This window comes from Spodoptera frugiperda, chromosome 16, assembly GCF_023101765.2.
Source record: "Spodoptera frugiperda isolate SF20-4 chromosome 16, AGI-APGP_CSIRO_Sfru_2.0, whole genome shotgun sequence".
NCBI lineage: Eukaryota > Metazoa > Arthropoda > Insecta > Lepidoptera > Noctuidae > Spodoptera > Spodoptera frugiperda.
The window spans coordinates 1,235,180-1,253,420 of NC_064227.1; the positions used below are offsets into that span (position 1 = coordinate 1,235,180).

At 36.6% G+C, this 18,241-nt stretch overlaps 2 protein-coding genes across 10 annotated transcripts in view; one reads left to right on the forward strand and one right to left on the reverse strand.

Annotated features, from left to right (window-relative positions):
• The first annotated feature begins 4,078 nt into the window (after window positions 1-4,078).
• On the forward strand, window positions 4,079-7,188 carry LOC118280782 (protein PFC0760c-like). The gene is made up of 3 exons (XM_035601157.2): window positions 4,079-4,118; window positions 4,533-4,732; window positions 4,900-7,188. Exons 1-3 carry the CDS (start codon window positions 4,079-4,081, stop codon window positions 7,150-7,152), a joined length of 2,493 nt encoding a protein of 830 aa, XP_035457050.2. The 3' UTR covers window positions 7,153-7,188.
• Window positions 7,189-7,909: 721 nt separating this feature from the next.
• The window catches only part of LOC118280604 (muscle calcium channel subunit alpha-1), a 60,490-nt gene continuing 50,158 nt past the window's right edge, over window positions 7,910-18,241 (reverse strand). For 4 of the 9 annotated variants that reach the window (XM_050699426.1, XM_050699428.1, XM_050699424.1 and 1 more), the window contains 19 exons: window positions 18,107-18,211; window positions 17,679-17,708; window positions 17,402-17,590; window positions 16,946-17,045; window positions 16,418-16,593; window positions 15,916-16,013; window positions 15,721-15,809; window positions 15,118-15,258; window positions 14,444-14,609; window positions 13,798-13,806; window positions 12,666-12,831; window positions 12,123-12,243; window positions 11,493-11,571; window positions 11,282-11,374; window positions 10,910-10,950; window positions 10,349-10,425; window positions 9,293-9,399; window positions 8,907-8,973; window positions 7,910-8,587 (listed from right to left, as the gene is read on the reverse strand). In XM_050699426.1, coding sequence (XP_050555383.1) covers window positions 8,516-8,587; window positions 8,907-8,973; window positions 9,293-9,399; window positions 10,349-10,425; window positions 10,910-10,950; window positions 11,282-11,374; window positions 11,493-11,571; window positions 12,123-12,243; window positions 12,666-12,831; window positions 13,798-13,806; window positions 14,444-14,609; window positions 15,118-15,258; window positions 15,721-15,809; window positions 15,916-16,013; window positions 16,418-16,593; window positions 16,946-17,045; window positions 17,402-17,590; window positions 17,679-17,708; window positions 18,107-18,211 — 1,926 coding nt within the window. In that variant the 3' untranslated portion in view covers window positions 7,910-8,515. Of the gene's footprint in view, window positions 8,588-8,906; window positions 8,974-9,292; window positions 9,400-9,923; window positions 9,947-10,348; window positions 10,426-10,909; window positions 10,951-11,281; window positions 11,375-11,492; window positions 11,572-12,122; window positions 12,244-12,665; window positions 12,832-13,797; window positions 13,807-14,443; window positions 14,610-15,117; window positions 15,259-15,720; window positions 15,810-15,915; window positions 16,014-16,417; window positions 16,594-16,945; window positions 17,046-17,401; window positions 17,591-17,678; window positions 17,709-18,106; window positions 18,212-18,241 lie in introns of those variants that run through there. The other 5 variants (XM_050699427.1, XM_050699425.1, XR_007706115.1 and 2 more) reach the window with 4 other exon arrangements.

Genomic DNA, 18,241 nt, shown 5'->3' on the forward strand with positions numbered 1-18,241 from the left:
TCATGCATGAGTGAGGAACATGGCGCGGAATCGGATCGGTAGTGAAAATGGGAGCTACCATTTTTCTGCTCCCCATGTTGGCACCAATATAGCTCTAGGTACAGGCAAAATAAGAACTCAGGTGAAAAGATTTGTCCACCTGCAAACTAATCCGCCAAGGCGTTTTTTAACACAGATGGTTCTAACCTAAACTAATCAAGTAAGAAGAAGCACTTTAGTAAAAGTGCTTTTAATATCGTCGTCTTGTTTCTGCATCAAGAACTAATACCAAATGTACCAAACTCAAAAGAAGTAAAAAAACAAAGGCAGTAAAACCTTCTTACACACATAACAAGGGCGTGTTCTGTCAATTTTACTTGCAGTTTAAAAAAGAATAAAATAAAACAAAAATACTGGCCAAAAATCTCTGTCCGTCAGCCAGCCGAACCAAAACACAACTCAAAAAAATAGATCAGGTGACATTCAAAACTGTTCAAAACCGGCCTCCCCAATCAAATTCAAAAAATTTCATCAAAAATGGTTACAAAAAATAATTGAAAATGTCTGAAGATGAGCCATGCACAAAGAACTGCAAGAAAAGGAAGAGTAAATGCCTCCCCTGCGTGATGCCATACTCCGAGGAGTTGATTTCTGAAGAGAAGCACCAGATCCCCAAACCATCAGCCCCTCCATCATGCCAGTGCACTGCTGAAAACCCTTGCTGCAATGTCCAGAACTCAGAAAACATACAATACCAACCACAACAAAAACGCTCATTGAGAAGAAAATTTACCTAAAACGCCTGCTTTAGCTATTTAAAAAGGTCTTATTACGATTTACATAAAAGGTAACCTATTTTTATATCGTTCGCAGACGGATTTATTCTCTACTAGCCCTCACACTCTGCTTGGCTCTTATTAGTCCCAGCGTGATGTCTTACAACCTCCTCGATAAATGCACTATCCAACACAAAAAGAATTATTCAAATTGCATAGCTCTAGCATGCCTTAAAACTAGTCAAGTTCCTCGTCAAATAATTACTTGAATAAGCCAAAAAACATAATAATGAATGTGGTTTATCGTTTGTCTATATACAGAATTCAAGATGGGAGACAATATAAAAGTAAGGTACTGCAACTTGAAGAATCAATCTGCAACTGAAGGCCTTGCCAACTGCCGTTCTTGCACAGGAGGAACTTACCTCCGACCATTTCTATGTTACGAGAGATTGAAAAACCCAGACTTAGAGTCCTGTAAGTTTATTCATTCATACAATTTACTACATAACGACCAAATTGGCGATATATAAAAGAAGGGCCAAATTGAAAGAACGAAAGAGGTGTGTAAGGTTCGTAACAATTGGCGTTCCATTGTCTCTGCCATGGAAGACAGGCGTGAGGTTATGTATGAATGTATGTGCAACGTAAAAATGGCACGTATTGTGAGGAGGTTTCAGTCTCTGGAGCCCTAACCACCGGTAGTTTGGACCATGCTCCCGGTACGGGTCGGCTCCTATTTTTATATCTATTATATAAAAATAAGTCGGGTTTTCCTTCCTGACGCTATAACTCCAGAACGCACGAACCGATTTCCACGGTTTTGCATTCTTTGGAAAGGTCTCCGGCTCCGTGAGGTTTATAGCAAAAAAAAATCAGGAAAAATTAAAAAGAAAAGTAGGAAAACAGGGAAAATCATTGGTGGCGAAACGGAGTTCGCCGAGTTTGCTAGTTATGTATATATATATATATATATATATTTTGTATTTTAAAATTTTGCAATTCCTTGTAACGTTGCAAATAACTCTTTCTCGACAAACTAAAGAATATTTGATGCTTCATCCCGCATTTGATCACAAGGTTTTTTTTTTGATGGAGCAATGACGAGTAACTGTACGTAAGGGCTCATGTACACCATACCACTACCGCGTCGATATCTGCCGCGTCCGTTCCTTTTGATTTTACTACACATTTGATAATGTGTTTGATGCACTATAAACATCATATTGTTAGAGAATTTGAAATAATGTGCAAAGTGCTATACCATTTTATAATCCTTATTAAATGCGCCAACTTTGGTGAAATTTGCCACTATTAGCGCCATACATAATTTATTCAGTACAGTCACTTAAAGTAAAGTGAAAATTTTATTCAGAGTATTTGGTTCCTCTAAAACTAACAATGTTTTCCAATCTAAAGCAGTTGGCTAAGAATTTATGATTCCATATTACTGGAGCACTATTCAGGATAATGTAAGGAAGACTGCAGACGAAAAAATAAAGATTTGCAGCAACAAGAGATTGGCACAAGGTGTACTTTTTCGTGGATAACACATAAGTCATTGTATTTAAAAACTGTAGGACTTAGAAATGATAACAGTTGGAACCTTGCTGAGAATTTGAAATAAATAGTAAGGCTAGTCTTTGTTAAGTTGTAATAACAATGTCTTTACCTTGTCACCAGCTATGGACACGGGAGGTTCCAACACGAACACCATTATCTTCTCCCAAGCTGGTCCGCAGCAACGTTGTGACGTCCTTCCTTCTTTAAATAAGAAGAATATGAAGAATTCTTACCGCATGCCTAGTCTGAGCTACCACAGAATCAAAAACCCTGAATGGCCTAGGAGACCAATCTCTTCAAACCTGGACTTCAACATATAATTATAATACAGTAGAACAATAAACGCATTGAGTGTCACATAAATTGTCTTTTTTTTTCGTTAACTTGCTTCTGACTTTTCCTTTTCTTCTTTAGCTGGCTTCTTCCACGTTCCCGTGGAATAAATATTTTTTTAAAACGTTGCCCCACACTACCTGTGTCGTGGGTGCGTTTACAAACATAGAAATCGCACGTATCAGGTATACATAACACCTAGACCCAAAATAACGATTTATGGATCACGCAAAGAGTTGTTCCGTGCAGGAATCAAACCCGCTACACGTTGCGCGGCAGTCGGTTCCCCAGCCACTGCGCTGATCGTGCAGTCAAACCCTATAATATGTTATTCCAGACCATAATCTATCCCTGTTCCAAATTTCATCTCGATCCATTTGGCCATTTTAACGTGATTGACGTGAAGAAAATTTACAAACTTTCACATTTTGACTAGAATTTTGTATTTTTTTTTCATAGAATTTCATAATATTTCTCATAGAATAGAAGGCGAACGAACAGACGGATCACCTGATGGTAAGCTATCAGCACCGCCCAAAGAACAACACTTGACAGTGTTACCAAAGACGTTGCAACGTTCCGTTTTTCAGCGTCCTTGAATCCTTTTTTTTACATTTAATGGGTCGACGTTTGGCCGCTATCTCACCTGATGGTAAGTGATGAAGCGGCCTACGGTGGAGCACGTCTGCCCATAAGCAACCTATTCACTCGGGCCTTGAAGACACCCAGGTTATACCCATCAGGAAACACGGACTCCGGAAAGGAGTTCCACTCCCTAGCAGTTCGCACAAGGAAGCTGGAAGCGAAGCGCTTCGTGCGAGTGGGTGGGATATCTACCATGAAGCGGTGTCGCCTCGCTGATTGTCTTGTCCTATAATTATATCCTTCTATAAATCATGTTTGATTGTATCATATATAAATAACTAGCTGTTGTCCGCAATTTTGTCCGCGTAAAATAATGGCTTATGAAATAAGATGAGTTTTATATGTGAAAAAAAACATCTCAATAAAGAGAAGCCTAAGTTACCTTACTTCTTGTACATCAGCTATCTACCCGTCAAAATTGGTCCAGCCATGTCAGAGATTAGCCGGAACAAACAGACAGACTGTCAAAAAGTGGCGAAATGTTATTTTGTAGTAAGTATCGTACGTATACATATACATGTAGTAAAAAGAGGTTATATCATTATTACAAACAGGTACTTCAATTTTACTTTTTAGTTTAGAAGTCTAGATGTTGTACCTCTTCCAGACTACACACTTCTGCCTACCCAACTGTCCTTCTACGGTAAGCCTCTTTTCATTGAAATGTCGCTGGCAGTCGGCTTCATAGAATTATCAAATATTTTGACACATTCATCTAGAACGCAAGTCACATGGTGATGCAAATCTTAAAAAATGGAATTGGAAAAATTTCCCAGTAAATAATGTTCTACAAGAAATGTGTACCAGACGTAGTTGTGAAAGGTAATTATGTTGTAGCTTCGTAGGTTTTATCACTCTTTTGCTACCTGCCGAGATTTCCACTTCCATCTCTCATGCTATGTCTTTTAAATTAACTCTTAACTACAAATATTTAAAGAAATAACACTTAAGCTTCCATTAGCAATCACGTTGTGAGATTGCATTGCCTAAAATCCGCTTGTTATCTTCAAATAACGAGAAACAAAATAATGATGTAATTCATTCATGCGACCACGGACCAGTGAGATAGTTTATATACATACATACATACATACATATCGTCACGTCTTTAATCCCCGAAGGGGTAGGCAGAGATGCACATTATGGCACGTAATGCCACTGTGTACACCCACTTCTCACAGATAGTTTATACCATGAATGTAATTTATAACTAAAACACCACTTTATTCACAACAGATGAGGACCCCATAGATCCGTGTGAACTCGAAAAAAAGAAGAGAGAACAAGCCGCTAAGAAAAAATGTGTAAAAAAAGTAATTTGTCCAACACCGCCAGAACCGGAGAAAAAGATTTGCAAAAGTAAAGAACCAGCTTGTTTGTGTTTAGAAAAAATCAAAAACCCACCAATAGATCCTAGTGCATTCAAATGCGAACAGGCAATTTTAGATGCATTACGATTCACGTGCATGATAAAACCACAACTCCCAGGACAATCCCTCTGTGACAAAATACGTGACTTAGAAAATAATAATCCTGATCAAGCTAAACCAAACTGTGAACCACCCCCACCCCCACCACCACCTCCAGAACTAGATCCCTGTGAACAACAAGAAAGAAGAGCGAAAATCGCAGAGTGCAAGGCAAGAATGAAAAGATACTTAGAATAATGGCTGACGACAAAGATAAACACTCAAACCACAGTCCACGTGGTTCTCGTGTTGACTCTCTTATCGATAGACTCAATTTAGAAATCCCGAAAGATTCTGACGATGATTTAATTGAAGGCAGAAGGCTAACTATTCATTCAACAAACCATCGACATGAGATGTCTACTAACAGCTGTCACAATATTGATAGAGAGATAACTGAACTAGAAACCCTAATTAAAAAGTTGCAATCTGAAATAGTTGAGATGACAAAGTCTGCGAACAAACCACTGCCAAACTTTGAAGCAAACTTTCTAACTGAGAACGATGATGAGGATGACGATGCCGACGAAAACATTAATATCAACAAGGAAGCAAACCATTCACCAGTTAAAAATGATGATGAGAAGGATAAAAAGAGAGGTTTCAAACTTTCAAAAGGTCCACACAATCCTGATGTCTTTCCTATAATCATAAAAAATGATAGTGTGCTAGAAGCACAGGCAAAAATGTTTGCAGAAAATATGGCTAATTTAATAAAAATATCCGATCCAGAAAATGGCACTTTGGACGATGTCAGACGCAATTTTTCCATGCTGTGGGATGATGAAGACGATTTAGATGACATAGAGTCCATTAGCGACAGTCCACCGAAACCTTTAAACGATCCTTCTTTTAAACCGTCAGATAGCCCTAAAACTCATTTAATAAAAAATGTTTTTATAGAGTCATTGGATGCTTTGAACATTAACACTCAAGAAGAGCTTAATGTTAATTTTCCAGTAGACGTCAAAGAAGAACCTGAAATTAAAACGAACGATGATGATAAAATACAAACAAAATTGAAGGATCCTGACTCTACAGACTCGAATGGCAATTCGTCTGCGGTTTTAGATAAGCAAAATCGTAACTCCACCATAATTATGCAAGCTAATACTCTTAGCAATCCGCTTAAAGATAATATTAAAAAGGTAAATCAAGAAAAAGATTCTGGGACCAACCATTCAGTACCAACCCTATCAATAACCGACAAACCTACCGAAATAAAAACGCAAAATGCCAAATGTTCAATCTATAAAACAAATGATGATAACACACAAAAAAAATTTAACGATCTTGGCTCTACGGAATTTAATGGAAAAGCTTCAGTAACTTCAGGAAACCGAAATCGTAATCCCACCATTATTATGCAAGCTAATACTTCTGGCAAGCCGCTCAAAGATAATATTAAAAAGGCGAATCGTGAAAAAGAAACCGCCACCACATCTCTATTAGTAACCGATACGTCCAAAGAAAATAAAACAGAGAAGACAGGTCATAAAACAGTCATCAGAACTATAAAAAATGCAATGCAAAACATGCTTTCTTCTAGCGATGAGAATACATCAATTTCAAACATATCTGATAAATCTAGTGAAAGTTACAGTATACTCAGAACTTTACGAAGAATTGTTGGTAAAGACAGTACTAGGTCCATTCATAATAAAGATGAAAAGGAAACTCAACGCAAAAGCTCTTCAACACATGTAATAAATAAACCTTCATCACAAAAAGAAAGCATAATAATAAAAGACAATCCTCAGTCAAATACACAAACTGTAATACGAAACCTCTTACCCAAACTAAGTAAAGAAATTGATACTTCACCAGAAACAACACCAAATAGTGCGAAGCGGAAAAGAAATTATGAAATTGTGCCTCTGAATAATGTAAGCGAACCACCAGTTGAAACACAGCCCGCCTGCGCAAACAACATGCCCTGCCCAACGGCACCAAGTGCCAGCAATAGCGACTTTGCGAACTGCATCAAAAATAACAAAATGCAAACACAAATAACACTCAACACTCAGGGAACAAGTCCGCTGTTGAAAGAACTAGAAAACAAGATGGAGTTTATTGAAAAACCAGAGCCGAAAGCTGATGATAGCAGAGGCAGTACTCACAATACAATCCCTGCTGCTTTTAGCTCAAATGTTGTTGTTGAAGATGCGAAGACTGTTCTAAGAAATTCCAGTAAAGCTGCAGTAAAGAAAGGTGGAGCGATGGAGAACCAGGGTGTAAGTGATGGACTGGCTGAAGGAGATATACACAACAAATGTGAATACGTGGGCAATGATGATGATACCTTTGATGACGTAGAAGACGATGATGATGATGATGATGACGTGGACGAAGAAGGTGACAGTACTAATCCACATGATGTAGACTAGATACAAACTGAAATAGACCATCTGGGTAATAAATAAGGTGTGTTTTGTTTTGTTTAAAAGTACGCAGAAGTTTCGTCAGTTATGTTAATAGTCAACCGTGTAGTTACATACCTAAGGCAGTTGTCCCACCGGCAACGATGAACGAGTAACGAGTAGAACTAGAACTAGTGAAACGAAACAAAACAAAACAAACTAGTGAAGCGAGCACTCGCCGGCAGTGTGAACAGTCAGCGATCAACTATTTGTATATGCATCTCTTTTGTTTACACGGAAAGTATATCTATTGTACGTTTCTTGAGCGAGAAAATAGCCGATAGTTAGTCGTTCACTCGCCGTTGGTGGGACAACTGCCTAAAGAAACAGGTTTCCGTACAGACAAATCTGTACGGGTCGGTACTGATCGGTGCAGGTATTGTGTTTCAATATAATCTAATCAAGTATACACTAACTTATAAAGAAACAGTTACCGTGTCGGCACAGTTGGTACCGAACCGTGCATATTTGTCTGTACCGCAACCTATTTCTTTATATAAGCAACCCCTCACACTAACATTATAAATGTGAAAATTTGTTTGTTTGGATGTTTGTCCGTCAATCACGCTGAAACTACTTAACGGATTTTCATGAAATTTTGTATACAGACACGGTATAGGTTGATTTAGGTGATAGGATACTTTTTATCCTACGGGAAAGCAAGCAAACCTGCTGGCAGAAGCTAAGTAGTCAATATAACAAAAAAATAAATGAAACGACAAAATTAAAATCCATTCCAACATTTTATTCACAATAACAAGTATAGTTTCATACAAAATACATCATTTTAAAATATTTATCCATACTAAGTAAACTTTCACGATAAAACTTAAGCAAGCACATTATGACTAGATTTACTCGAAAATAATACCCATATAATCTTTACACGTTATATATTATATACCATTTATATTTATATACTTTTAATTATTTAATAATATTTTTTATAGCAGAAAATATCGCAATATTTAAATTTTAAGGCGATTAAAACATGTTTTTTGGCACAATTTTCACCTTTATCCATATTTATATAAGGCACATAGCCGCGTACAATATTATGTATACATATTAGGTAAAATGTTTCATTTAAAAATTCATTTCTTACCACAAACATTTCATGCCCCATAGGGGGAAATTTCTAGAAAAAACACATTGGGACCTTTAAAGCCAAAAGCTATTATTTACAAAATATTCTTCAAAAAATCAGTTTTTTTTTGTCCTCCTGTAGCCCTAAGGTCCGTGGGCCTGCGAGCCCAGGTGAGGGCAACAAACCCTCTCGGTAGTCAACCGGGAGGGTAACAAAGTATTCCAAATGTAGTAGTCGTGGGGTCTATTTTTTCCTTGGTGGGGGTTGCATGGGAGGTTGATGGAAGGGATGATATTGTCTTGACAATATGCTTTCCTGTAAGAAGAATATAATGTTAGTATATAATGTACTTTGTACTCTCGTATTTTTAATACTAAACTCTTTTTTTTCGTCTTTATTTAATAAGTAAAAGGTAAGCCCCATTATACAACCTATTGTTTTGATGAGTAGACCAAATATTATCTGCTAGTTTTATGAGTGGATAAGGGACACTAGAACTTAGAAACACATGGGAAGGCAATTTTATGGAGTCTACAAGAAAAATAGACTAGGTTAATAAGGATCCTGGAGGAGAGTATTAACCTAGCCTAAGTGAGACTGTAAGTAAATGCTAAAAAGAATAAGAGCAACTTACCACATCGTTGGGCCTGCCCTGGGCAGCATCCATCCTTCTCTCTTGCAATATAATTTGATTGGCAGCGCTGTAAACACCGGCATTATGTTAGTTCAGATAATATTTACTTACAATGACCAATTTATTTGTTTTAATACAAGTATAATCTAAATAGTTAAAGTTATTGCTCAAGTAAAATTTTAACTAAGCGCCATCTGTTAACTGTTTCCATGATCTTTTAATACAGAGCAAAACTTGATTATTTATAAAATTGTTGCTAAAATACCAACCATATTTATTTTCATTTTTGTATCATAAAACTTCCGTACAAACTTGAAACTAGTCAGAAAATATAGAAAATTAAATATTTGTCTGTCCTAAATAATAAGTAAAACAATATATCTCACGTATCCATCTCCTCTTGTGTGAGGTCGAGCGCTTCCTGCATCTCGCGTGAAGTGCTCTGAATGAAGTCCTTGTCACAGTACTTGCCGAGCCCCTGTTCTGTCAGTACCTGTATAGAATTAGTCGATTATAGACCTTATATCAACATGATAACAATTTAGTCCTAGATTATGGGCTTTTTCTATATATTTTTTAATGGGATAAGCCTGACAATAAGCAATAGCCACCGTCCATGGACAACTGAAACACCAGAGAGAGGCGTTACGCGTGCGTTGCGTTAGGTTGGAAATAATTGAGCCTCCAGTAATCTCACTCACACGATTGTATAGGAGGAGTTTACTATAAATCACTACGGTTGGCTAGCGGATCAGATCGCGGATCAAATCACTATTAAGCTAAAGGTCAAGTTCATCAAAGGGCACTGTTCCTCTGAATCTATCATGATGATGAAACAAAGAATACTCTTATTACTTAGAAACAAACTAAAAATATCCAATTACTAATAATAATTAACAATGTCTGATGATATTTCTACGAAAGTGATGTCTTCTAATTGCTACAAAATGAAATTTAATAAACTAGTTGTATTTTAGCTACGTCTAACTACGTTTCAGTGTAAATATCTAGAAATACCTAGGTAATGCCCCATGAGGTAGCTAAAAAATACAAAAAATATTATTACTTATCAAAAAACTACCTCGTTGGTCAAGTGGTCGCAAGTGTGACATGGGGTCTCGGGTTCGATTCCCGGGTCAGACAAAGCATTGAATTGTGTGTATATGGCAATAGGCTCACCCCCTATTACATGGGACTTATAACACAAATGGTGAAAATTGGGTGTACATTGTATGCACCTCTGCATACCCCTTCGGGTATAAAAGGTGAGACGTTATATTATATTACTAATTTATTTATCATAAAATAAATTGCTTTTCTTCCTTCTGCGTCCTTCCTATTCCTGATGTCACTTTTATCCGCTACTAATAATTTAGTCATATTATTAGCTTTCAATTTCCAATCCCTTTTATTTTATTTTATATTATCTTTAAAGAACTTACTCGAGTAATAAGATTCTCCGCTGGATTCTCTATGCAATAAGGCACGTTGTTGAGAGGTCTCGTCCTTTTGTCACGATCTGAAACACGGTACAATTAGATCTGTGTTACTTGAAAACGAATATAGACGGCGCTGTTTTCAATTTACGCAAATAACTCCATAAATCGTTGAATCTGGAATCTTCACTTATTTATTTGTTTATCCAACAGGCAAACGAAATAAATTATTATTCTAATAACACTTTTTTATATTGCAACAATATTCATGCCTTTGGTAGCATTCATGACTAGCATGCATTTGTATGCATGCAAATAATCTCAGAGCATTGTCATTAAAAAACAATATTTTCATAATTAAGTAATTGTTTTATTGGTTCATGCTTAAACTTACCTCTTTCTTACCATATCAATCACTAGGTAGCAGTATTAAAGAACAGTGTGTAACACAAATATTCAGATAGTTTTACATTATCATGCACACACAATTTATATATACAGTATAATAGCAAATAATAATAGAAAAAGTCAGAGCTACACAATCACAACACACTAAAACGGACTTACAGTTGTTTCTCATAGTCTGCATTAAATCGTTGGACGTTTTTCTGCGAATATTATTCGTTGTTATAGCTGATATTACAATATAAAGACCATTTTCTGTTCAAAACCCCCTTATCCACCACTAACGCCATCTGTCTTACGTGACTGTAAGTGTTTACCTGATCTTTGTCTGTACCGAACGTGGTAATTCAAATAAAAAATGTAAGATGGCGCTGTGCTAAATTTGTAAAATGGTAAACAATTTTAATGTGCCGTGATTAAAAAATAAAATTAAAACATTGATCACGACACAAAATAAACTTTAAATAATTATAAAAAGCTATTGTGTTTTGTACGACAATAATAGAATGAAGTGGAAAATAAAGTAATACTTACTCGATAGCTTTAAATATCTTTTCAGAGTCCTTGCCGTGTAAAAGAGGCTGCATCGCGATTTCCTCATCGCTTTGGTTGCCATCCTCTTGTTTACTGAAAAGAGAGTCAAGAATGTCGTGTATTACATTCCCTTGTATCTGCTTACCACCAATGGAAGGACGGTGCGGTGTGACGATAAGTTTGTTTTTATGTATGTTTGGCTGATACTTACATTTCTTCTTCTGGTATCTTTCCATCCATACCGAGTTCACGTCGCATCATTGTACTCAGCGACGGTCCGTCTTTGTCCACTGAAACAAAAAAGAAATCCAATCTCAGTATGCTTTTCATATTTTATTTCATTAAATTTCAAATATTGCTTGATTTTTGCTAAAAAGCCCTGTTTAAGTACGCGTCCACAACCCGGCATCGTACGCATCACATGCAACGGATTATAGTTTGTCTTGTATAGAAACTTATACAACTGCGTCCACTGTTCTGCATCATCAGCAATGCCTACATGTGATGTGTACTGATGACGTCATACGGAATGCATACGATGCGTGAGAGTCGTACGATGCGGACATATGGACGCTTACTTTTTTATGACATGGCAAGAAAACGACGATGTTCTATGTCGTATCCTTCCCATCAGAAATCTCATAAATTAGGATAATATTTCCAACATACATGTATCACACGGTAAGCCAGTGGTTACAGGTGGCGGCTTGTCGTTCCAAGTGGAGGATTAAGGGCCTTTGTTCAACAGTGTACGTCTTCCGGCTAATGATGATGATGAAATATATCATCGTCTTCTACCAATCAGTTAAGTGCATAGTTAAGAAGAATCAATTAATCTAACCTCCATTTTTATTACTAGAAGGCATGTGCTGCATAGCATCTCTTCTGTCTTTGCCGTAGAAGCTCTCTCGTCCATGTTTCTTGAGACTCGTCCAAACAGCACCAAACAAAGTGTGGTTACGCTGGAAATTTTAATTACAAGATTAATGCGGACGTCAAGGAATAACCACTCTCTTGAACCTTCTACAAATACAGTAAATATAATAAAACCATGATGGACATTATGTAAAAAACTAGCACGTCTTCTATCCATCAGAAAGTATGTGTGACAATGGTAGTTTTCTATTTTCGATTTTCGGTACAAAACCTAAATTAGACATTTCTCGATGACAACATAATTATATTTATTGCAAACTTTATCCAGCCATTCTGTACCGAAATCGAAACAAGATCAAGTTCGGCGCTCTCATTAGTTGGATTATTCGAGCTAGCCAATCAGAGCACCACGCACTCTCGATTCGATTACTTTAAACGTAAAGCAAACTCATACAATGTACTGACTAATATCTCTAAATTACACCTCATCTTCCCCAACTCTACTCACCCTATGCATAGGCTCCACAACTTCTCCAACACATTCATCCAAGTTGCCGGATATAGCTCTCTTCAGCTCCGGCCCAGCTTCGTGCAGCGTCCTCAGTCCAGCTTGCAACGTCATCTGATTGTTCTGCAGTGACGCTGCAGCAGCCTGCTCCTTGCGCTTTCTGAATCTGTTCATTTTTCACGTGGAATCGATGAAATCTTTCTCTTTTTAATCAATATTAGTATAATCAATTGCTTCTTTATCTACAAGAACTGTTTTTGTTTCGGTTTTGTAGATATTTGACTTAATTTTATTGACACGTTGATACACACAACACACAGCTTCTCTATTTGTATTTACACCTAGGTTATCTATCGGAACTAGGTCAAAGAACTAGGTATATCATGGTACTAAAGTTAACACTAAAAAGTGTGAATGTGAATCAAACACAAAAATAGTGATTTAAGGTTAAAATCTCAAACTAGTCCAAACATGTCTTCTCTGTGTCGCGAACTTACAACCATTTGCCTAAAAAATCACTTTATTTTATGTTAAGAAAAAGCAAATTTATTTAAATCTCGCTTTCTACATGCATCGACATTGGACAAAACACAAAAAATTAAATCAACTCCACGCAGAAGATAAAGAAATGTAAGACAATAATGAAGACTGTGCGATTTAAGCAAGTGATTGTAAATACAATAAGTTATTACACGGAGGAAACATGCTTTGGATAACTCGAAAAAAATTGTCGCAAAAATTGTCATGCTGTCAAAAATATATATTTGGAAAATGCATTGGACACTGTAAAGAAACACCTTAGAGAAGGCGATGAAGCTGAAACCAATAAAAATGTCTGAAGAATCATACAATCATCGACAACTACTGATCTAAAGGAACTAAGACAAGTTGCGATTAAGATGGCATCTATACTAATAGGAATCTGTCTAAATGGTCCAGTTACAGATGATCGTATGAATCTAAAATCCCAAATACAAGAACGTAATGACGAAAAAATTCAGAAAAAAAAAAATCTCTCAAGCGACCCTCTTGGCAATAAAATAGTAAAATCTGCCAAGAAAGCAAGCGTAAATACAGCATTTTGTAAAAGAAAAATCTTCGAATGTTGCTTAGTACTCGTGAATCGACTTACGCATGGTTCCTATAAAAATAGAAATATCGATGTTAATGACAGTGCTTATAAAGAACATAAAGTAAATTAATAGAATATGAAAGATGGACTGGATACAATAACACTTAATATGAGTTTGCTTTACGTTTAAAATAAACAAAACGAGAAGGCGTTCGGGTTTTAGATTGGTTGTATTTTTCAAGCCGACCAATCAGAGCGCCGAATGCGCTCTTGTTTCTATTATTTTCAACGTAAAACAAACTCATACTAAGGATACAGTTATAATGAACAATTTTGAAGTTAAACCTGATAAATATAATAAGATAGATAATTATAAGTTATTTGATTTTGACTTTGATGGTGATGATACTTATTGATTTTAACAATTCAGATCTATTAGATGGAAAGACAAAATTTCATGATTGTATGCATTTGGTTGTAACAACCAAATGCATACAATCATGAAATTTTGACTCAATTTTAAGAAAATTATGAAATATTATAATATATTATGATGATTTTATCATTTGGTATGAACTAGAATAAATGCCAATTAATACTATATATTAATATTTTCTAAGTTTAATTTGGATAAACATTGATAGATCTATACGACATCATTACTACACATCAATATTTTTATAATTTATTATCGTTTCTCTCTTACCTTCTGAAATAGTCTTGTATAAGGAATGTGGCGTAAAACTTTCCAACTGTGATCTCGTTAGGATCGCCAGGAGGAGGCACTACTTGGTCCAGCAGTTTTGGAGATGTGCGTTTCCATACTTTTTTGATTATCGCTCGGAGCTCCGTGTTGCATTCGTCGATGACACCTAAATTGGGAATTGTGTTAGAAGTGGGGATTGTGTGACTTTGGTATTTACGGTTACTGCAATTATTATGAATGGAAGTTATAATTTACATACTTTAAGATGTTTTTAAAGACTCATTCTATCACTCAGTGAAATACTTTATTGATCAAAAGTATATTCATCTTGAGTTTTGTAATAGTTTTTTTACCTTGGGAAAAACGAAAGGAACTGTCAAAGTCATTCGCTGCCCTATCTGTTTCTTGGTTATGAGTAAACTTTCAATAAATATTTTTATTGAAGTTCATCTATTCATCCACAGCCTGTAAGTGGCCACTACTGACCATAGGCCTCTTCTCACTCAGAAATCTGTTGAGCATTAATCACCACGTTGGCTCAATGCGGTTTGGCAGTTTATTGAAGTTATAACTTTCTTATTTACCAGTCAAGTTTTATTTTTAGAAGCTGCTAATATTGTAGCATAAAATCTACCAAATCCCAAGACATTGATCAAAATGAACTTCCTTCTAACCTGTAGTTTTAATCTGCAGCTGTGTCCGTACGACAGCGAAGAGTGTGGCGTTGAAGTTCACAGTTCCATCGGAGTTTAGCGGCATGTTCATGGACACCAGACGCTTGCAGGCCGTCCGATGTGGACACAGCTTGCCGAAACCTGAAATATGCAATGCGTCATTAGCCCGTTTTTATCCCATGCTGGACATATGTATTCTTCTGTAACAGCTCGTCTGGAGAAGCGTATGTCTGGCAGTAGACGATAACAGACTGATGATGATGATGTTGATAGCACATCACTGAGCTTCTTTAGTTCTTTGCATCCAATTACTGCTAGTCACTTTACTTTCACCTGACTAGAAAGCGTCCTTCTATACAGTGTCTATTCTTGGCGTCCGTTCGAATACATAGTCAAAGTCAAAAAGTCAAAGTCATTTTTTTTTCTTATAGACCGGTAAGGCACTTTTGAACGTCAAAGCAAGTTTAGTTAGTAGCATAGTTTTTTTTCCAGGCGTCCTACATTACATTTATTTAAACGTAGACTCAACTTTAGAACTTTTGTTCTCTATTTTTCCTTCTATATTTATTTCTAAATCTATCATTAAAGAGACCAAGCTCTTACCAAGCGGTGGACTGATTTTTCTAAGTAGAGTAACAACATCCAAGTGCTTGATTCTTCCTTTTGCGTCAGGATCATATTCACTCCATAACCTGGAAATTATAAATCCCATGTTATTAATATTTAAAATTATGAATTAAGCTAAAAAATATAATATATTTTGCTGGTTATTCCCAATCTCATATTTATTGTTCTTACCTAACAAATTCGTCGAGATGATGTGGGCCCAAAATGGACCAATCCCTGGTTAAATAATCGAAGTTGTCCATAATGACAGCCACGAACAGATTGATGATCTGAAAGCAATTGTGTTTCAAATGTAAAGAACGTTAAAAATTATATTAAAAAAGCAGTACCTACACTTCCACACCATTTATAAGCAGTAGAGGTTGACCCTCGAGGTGGTTTTGTACTACCTGACGCGGTTGCTAAAGTGATTGTACCTACTGCGATTGCATATTAAATTGGAAAAGTACGTATGGGGGCTAACTTTCCCGGACCCGGAGCTGCATACTACCTAGTGGGTTTATCGTGACTCCGGCTCGAAGACCAATACTAGAAACGGGGTGGTTTATAGTCAGTAAGAGTCTGTCATTCCCTCTCGTATCTCCCAAGACGGGAAAAATGATTTCCCCGCTTAAAAAAATGGGGGCTAACATCTATACGGTATCTATCTATTCAGGCGTTAACTATGACTTACCAAGAAAGTACACAGCAAAGAGAAAGAGATGAAGTAAGGGAAAGCCATCCAGGTGCCGCAGTTCTCCTTGTCGGGCTCCTCGTCATATCTGTCTGGTTTGATGCAGTGGATCGGATTGTGAGGTCTCTCGTCCGTGTTCGGAGATAAGGCCATCATAATGTCTTGCCAAGCTTCTCCTGGAACACACATTACACAATGCATATTTAAAGTGCATATGAACTGTACTGTGATTTCGTTTTATATGGGCTGGGGAGGCCAATTGACAGATTGCTTCATACCTCTGAGTTTGTTTCGGCATTTTTTCTCAGAGTAGTCCGATAGGAAATGCCGGCCTCATCTAGTTATTTAAGAGATTGATGTGTAAAAGATTGCACCTATTTGCAAAAATAAATATCATTTATCATAGTAAAAATCAGCGTCGACCATGAATCCCACACTAAAGGGATTTTGTGAACTTTTGCTGTATTGCATCAGAATGTGCAAACATAAGAACCTAATAACATTTTTTTGAGAAAACTATAGTCACACCTGTAGCTGATCTGAACAGCACCATGAGAGCTCCACCGAAAGTCTTGAAGTTATTGTTGCTGCTGATTACGTCATCATCTGGATAAACCTTGCCGAAGAGCTGAAAAAGAATAAAGACCGAGTTATCAGTTATCAGTAAAGTCCAATACACTTTTCACCATCACCATCACCATCAACATCATTATCACCATCTCCATATCTTCTCTCTCATACAGTAATGAAAGAGAGAGAGAGAAGAGCTGACTAAGAGAATAACCATTTGAAGAAAGCTGAATAGCAACTCTCTTTAATAAACGTGGACGAAAACTCCAATTTCCAACCCACTTGCGAAGTGTGAAAAGTATGGCAAACTCTCTTAAATAGAGGAGACCTGTGGTTCATCACTGGACATGGATTATCACAGAGCTGGTAATTATGATGATAATAAAGCGTAATTTTGATTATAAAACCACTAACCTGCATCCCAACAACAGCATAAATGAAGAACAGAAGAACGATCAACAACGCGACGTAAGGCAGCGCTTGGAACGACTTGATGAAGGTCCAGAGAAGAGTCCTGATCCGCTCTCCTCTGGACAGCAGCTTTATAAGACGCATGGCTCGGAAGAGACGGAAGAACGTGATGTATTTTAGGAGGTTGGAGCCCTTAAAGAAGAATTATGTGTGCTCAACAGAAGAATTGATTTAAAATTAGTAATTAATGTTTGTTTTGTGGTTTATTAATGTTACTTACCTCTTTATTAGCTTTGCTGACTAGTCCGAACTGTAAAAGAAATAAAATTGATTAAATAACAACCATGTCAATCTATCTTTATCTTATAACTTTTGTGAGAAACACTAAATTATTTTAATGTTTTTTGGCTTACTCACGTAATTATTATTTAAAGGTCCGTCACCGCGTCGTGAGTCGCGGAAGGCTGCTCATGAATATGAGCCTCTAGCATAGCTTGAAAGTAGTCGAGTTCCTCGTCAAGTAATTACGTAAGTAAGCCGAAAAACATAATAATAATCAAGTCAATTTGCGTACTTTTTTATGGAATAAATACGTCTTTTTAGTTAGTTTACTTTTTAATTACTTAAAGATCTGTCTTTTTATTCATAGATAAAGAGGGTTTGATGTCTATTATATAATATACAATTTATTTAAGAGGCAGTGCTTACATCAGCTGGTGGTTTGTTCTCGTTGACCTGTGTGACCACAATATCTATAATACTGCCGACTACAAGGATGAAGTCTGTGGTGTTCCACGCGTCTCCGAAGTAGTTCTGAAAATAGAAATAAACGAAAATAAAAAT

What these genes read in the sequence shown, in the direction of transcription:
- LOC118280782 (XM_035601157.2), top strand. Translation starts at nt 4,079, where the DNA reads ATGTTCTACAAGAAATGTGTACCAGACGTAGTTGTGAAAG. An exon ending in ACCAGACGTAGTTGTGAAAG is followed by an intron (nt 4,119 to 4,532) that starts GTAATTATGTTG and finishes TATTCACAACAG; the next exon opens with ATGAGGACCCCATAGATCCG. An exon ending in GTGCATTCAAATGCGAACAG is followed by an intron (nt 4,733 to 4,899) that starts GCAATTTTAGAT and finishes AGATCCCTGTGA; the next exon opens with ACAACAAGAAAGAAGAGCGA.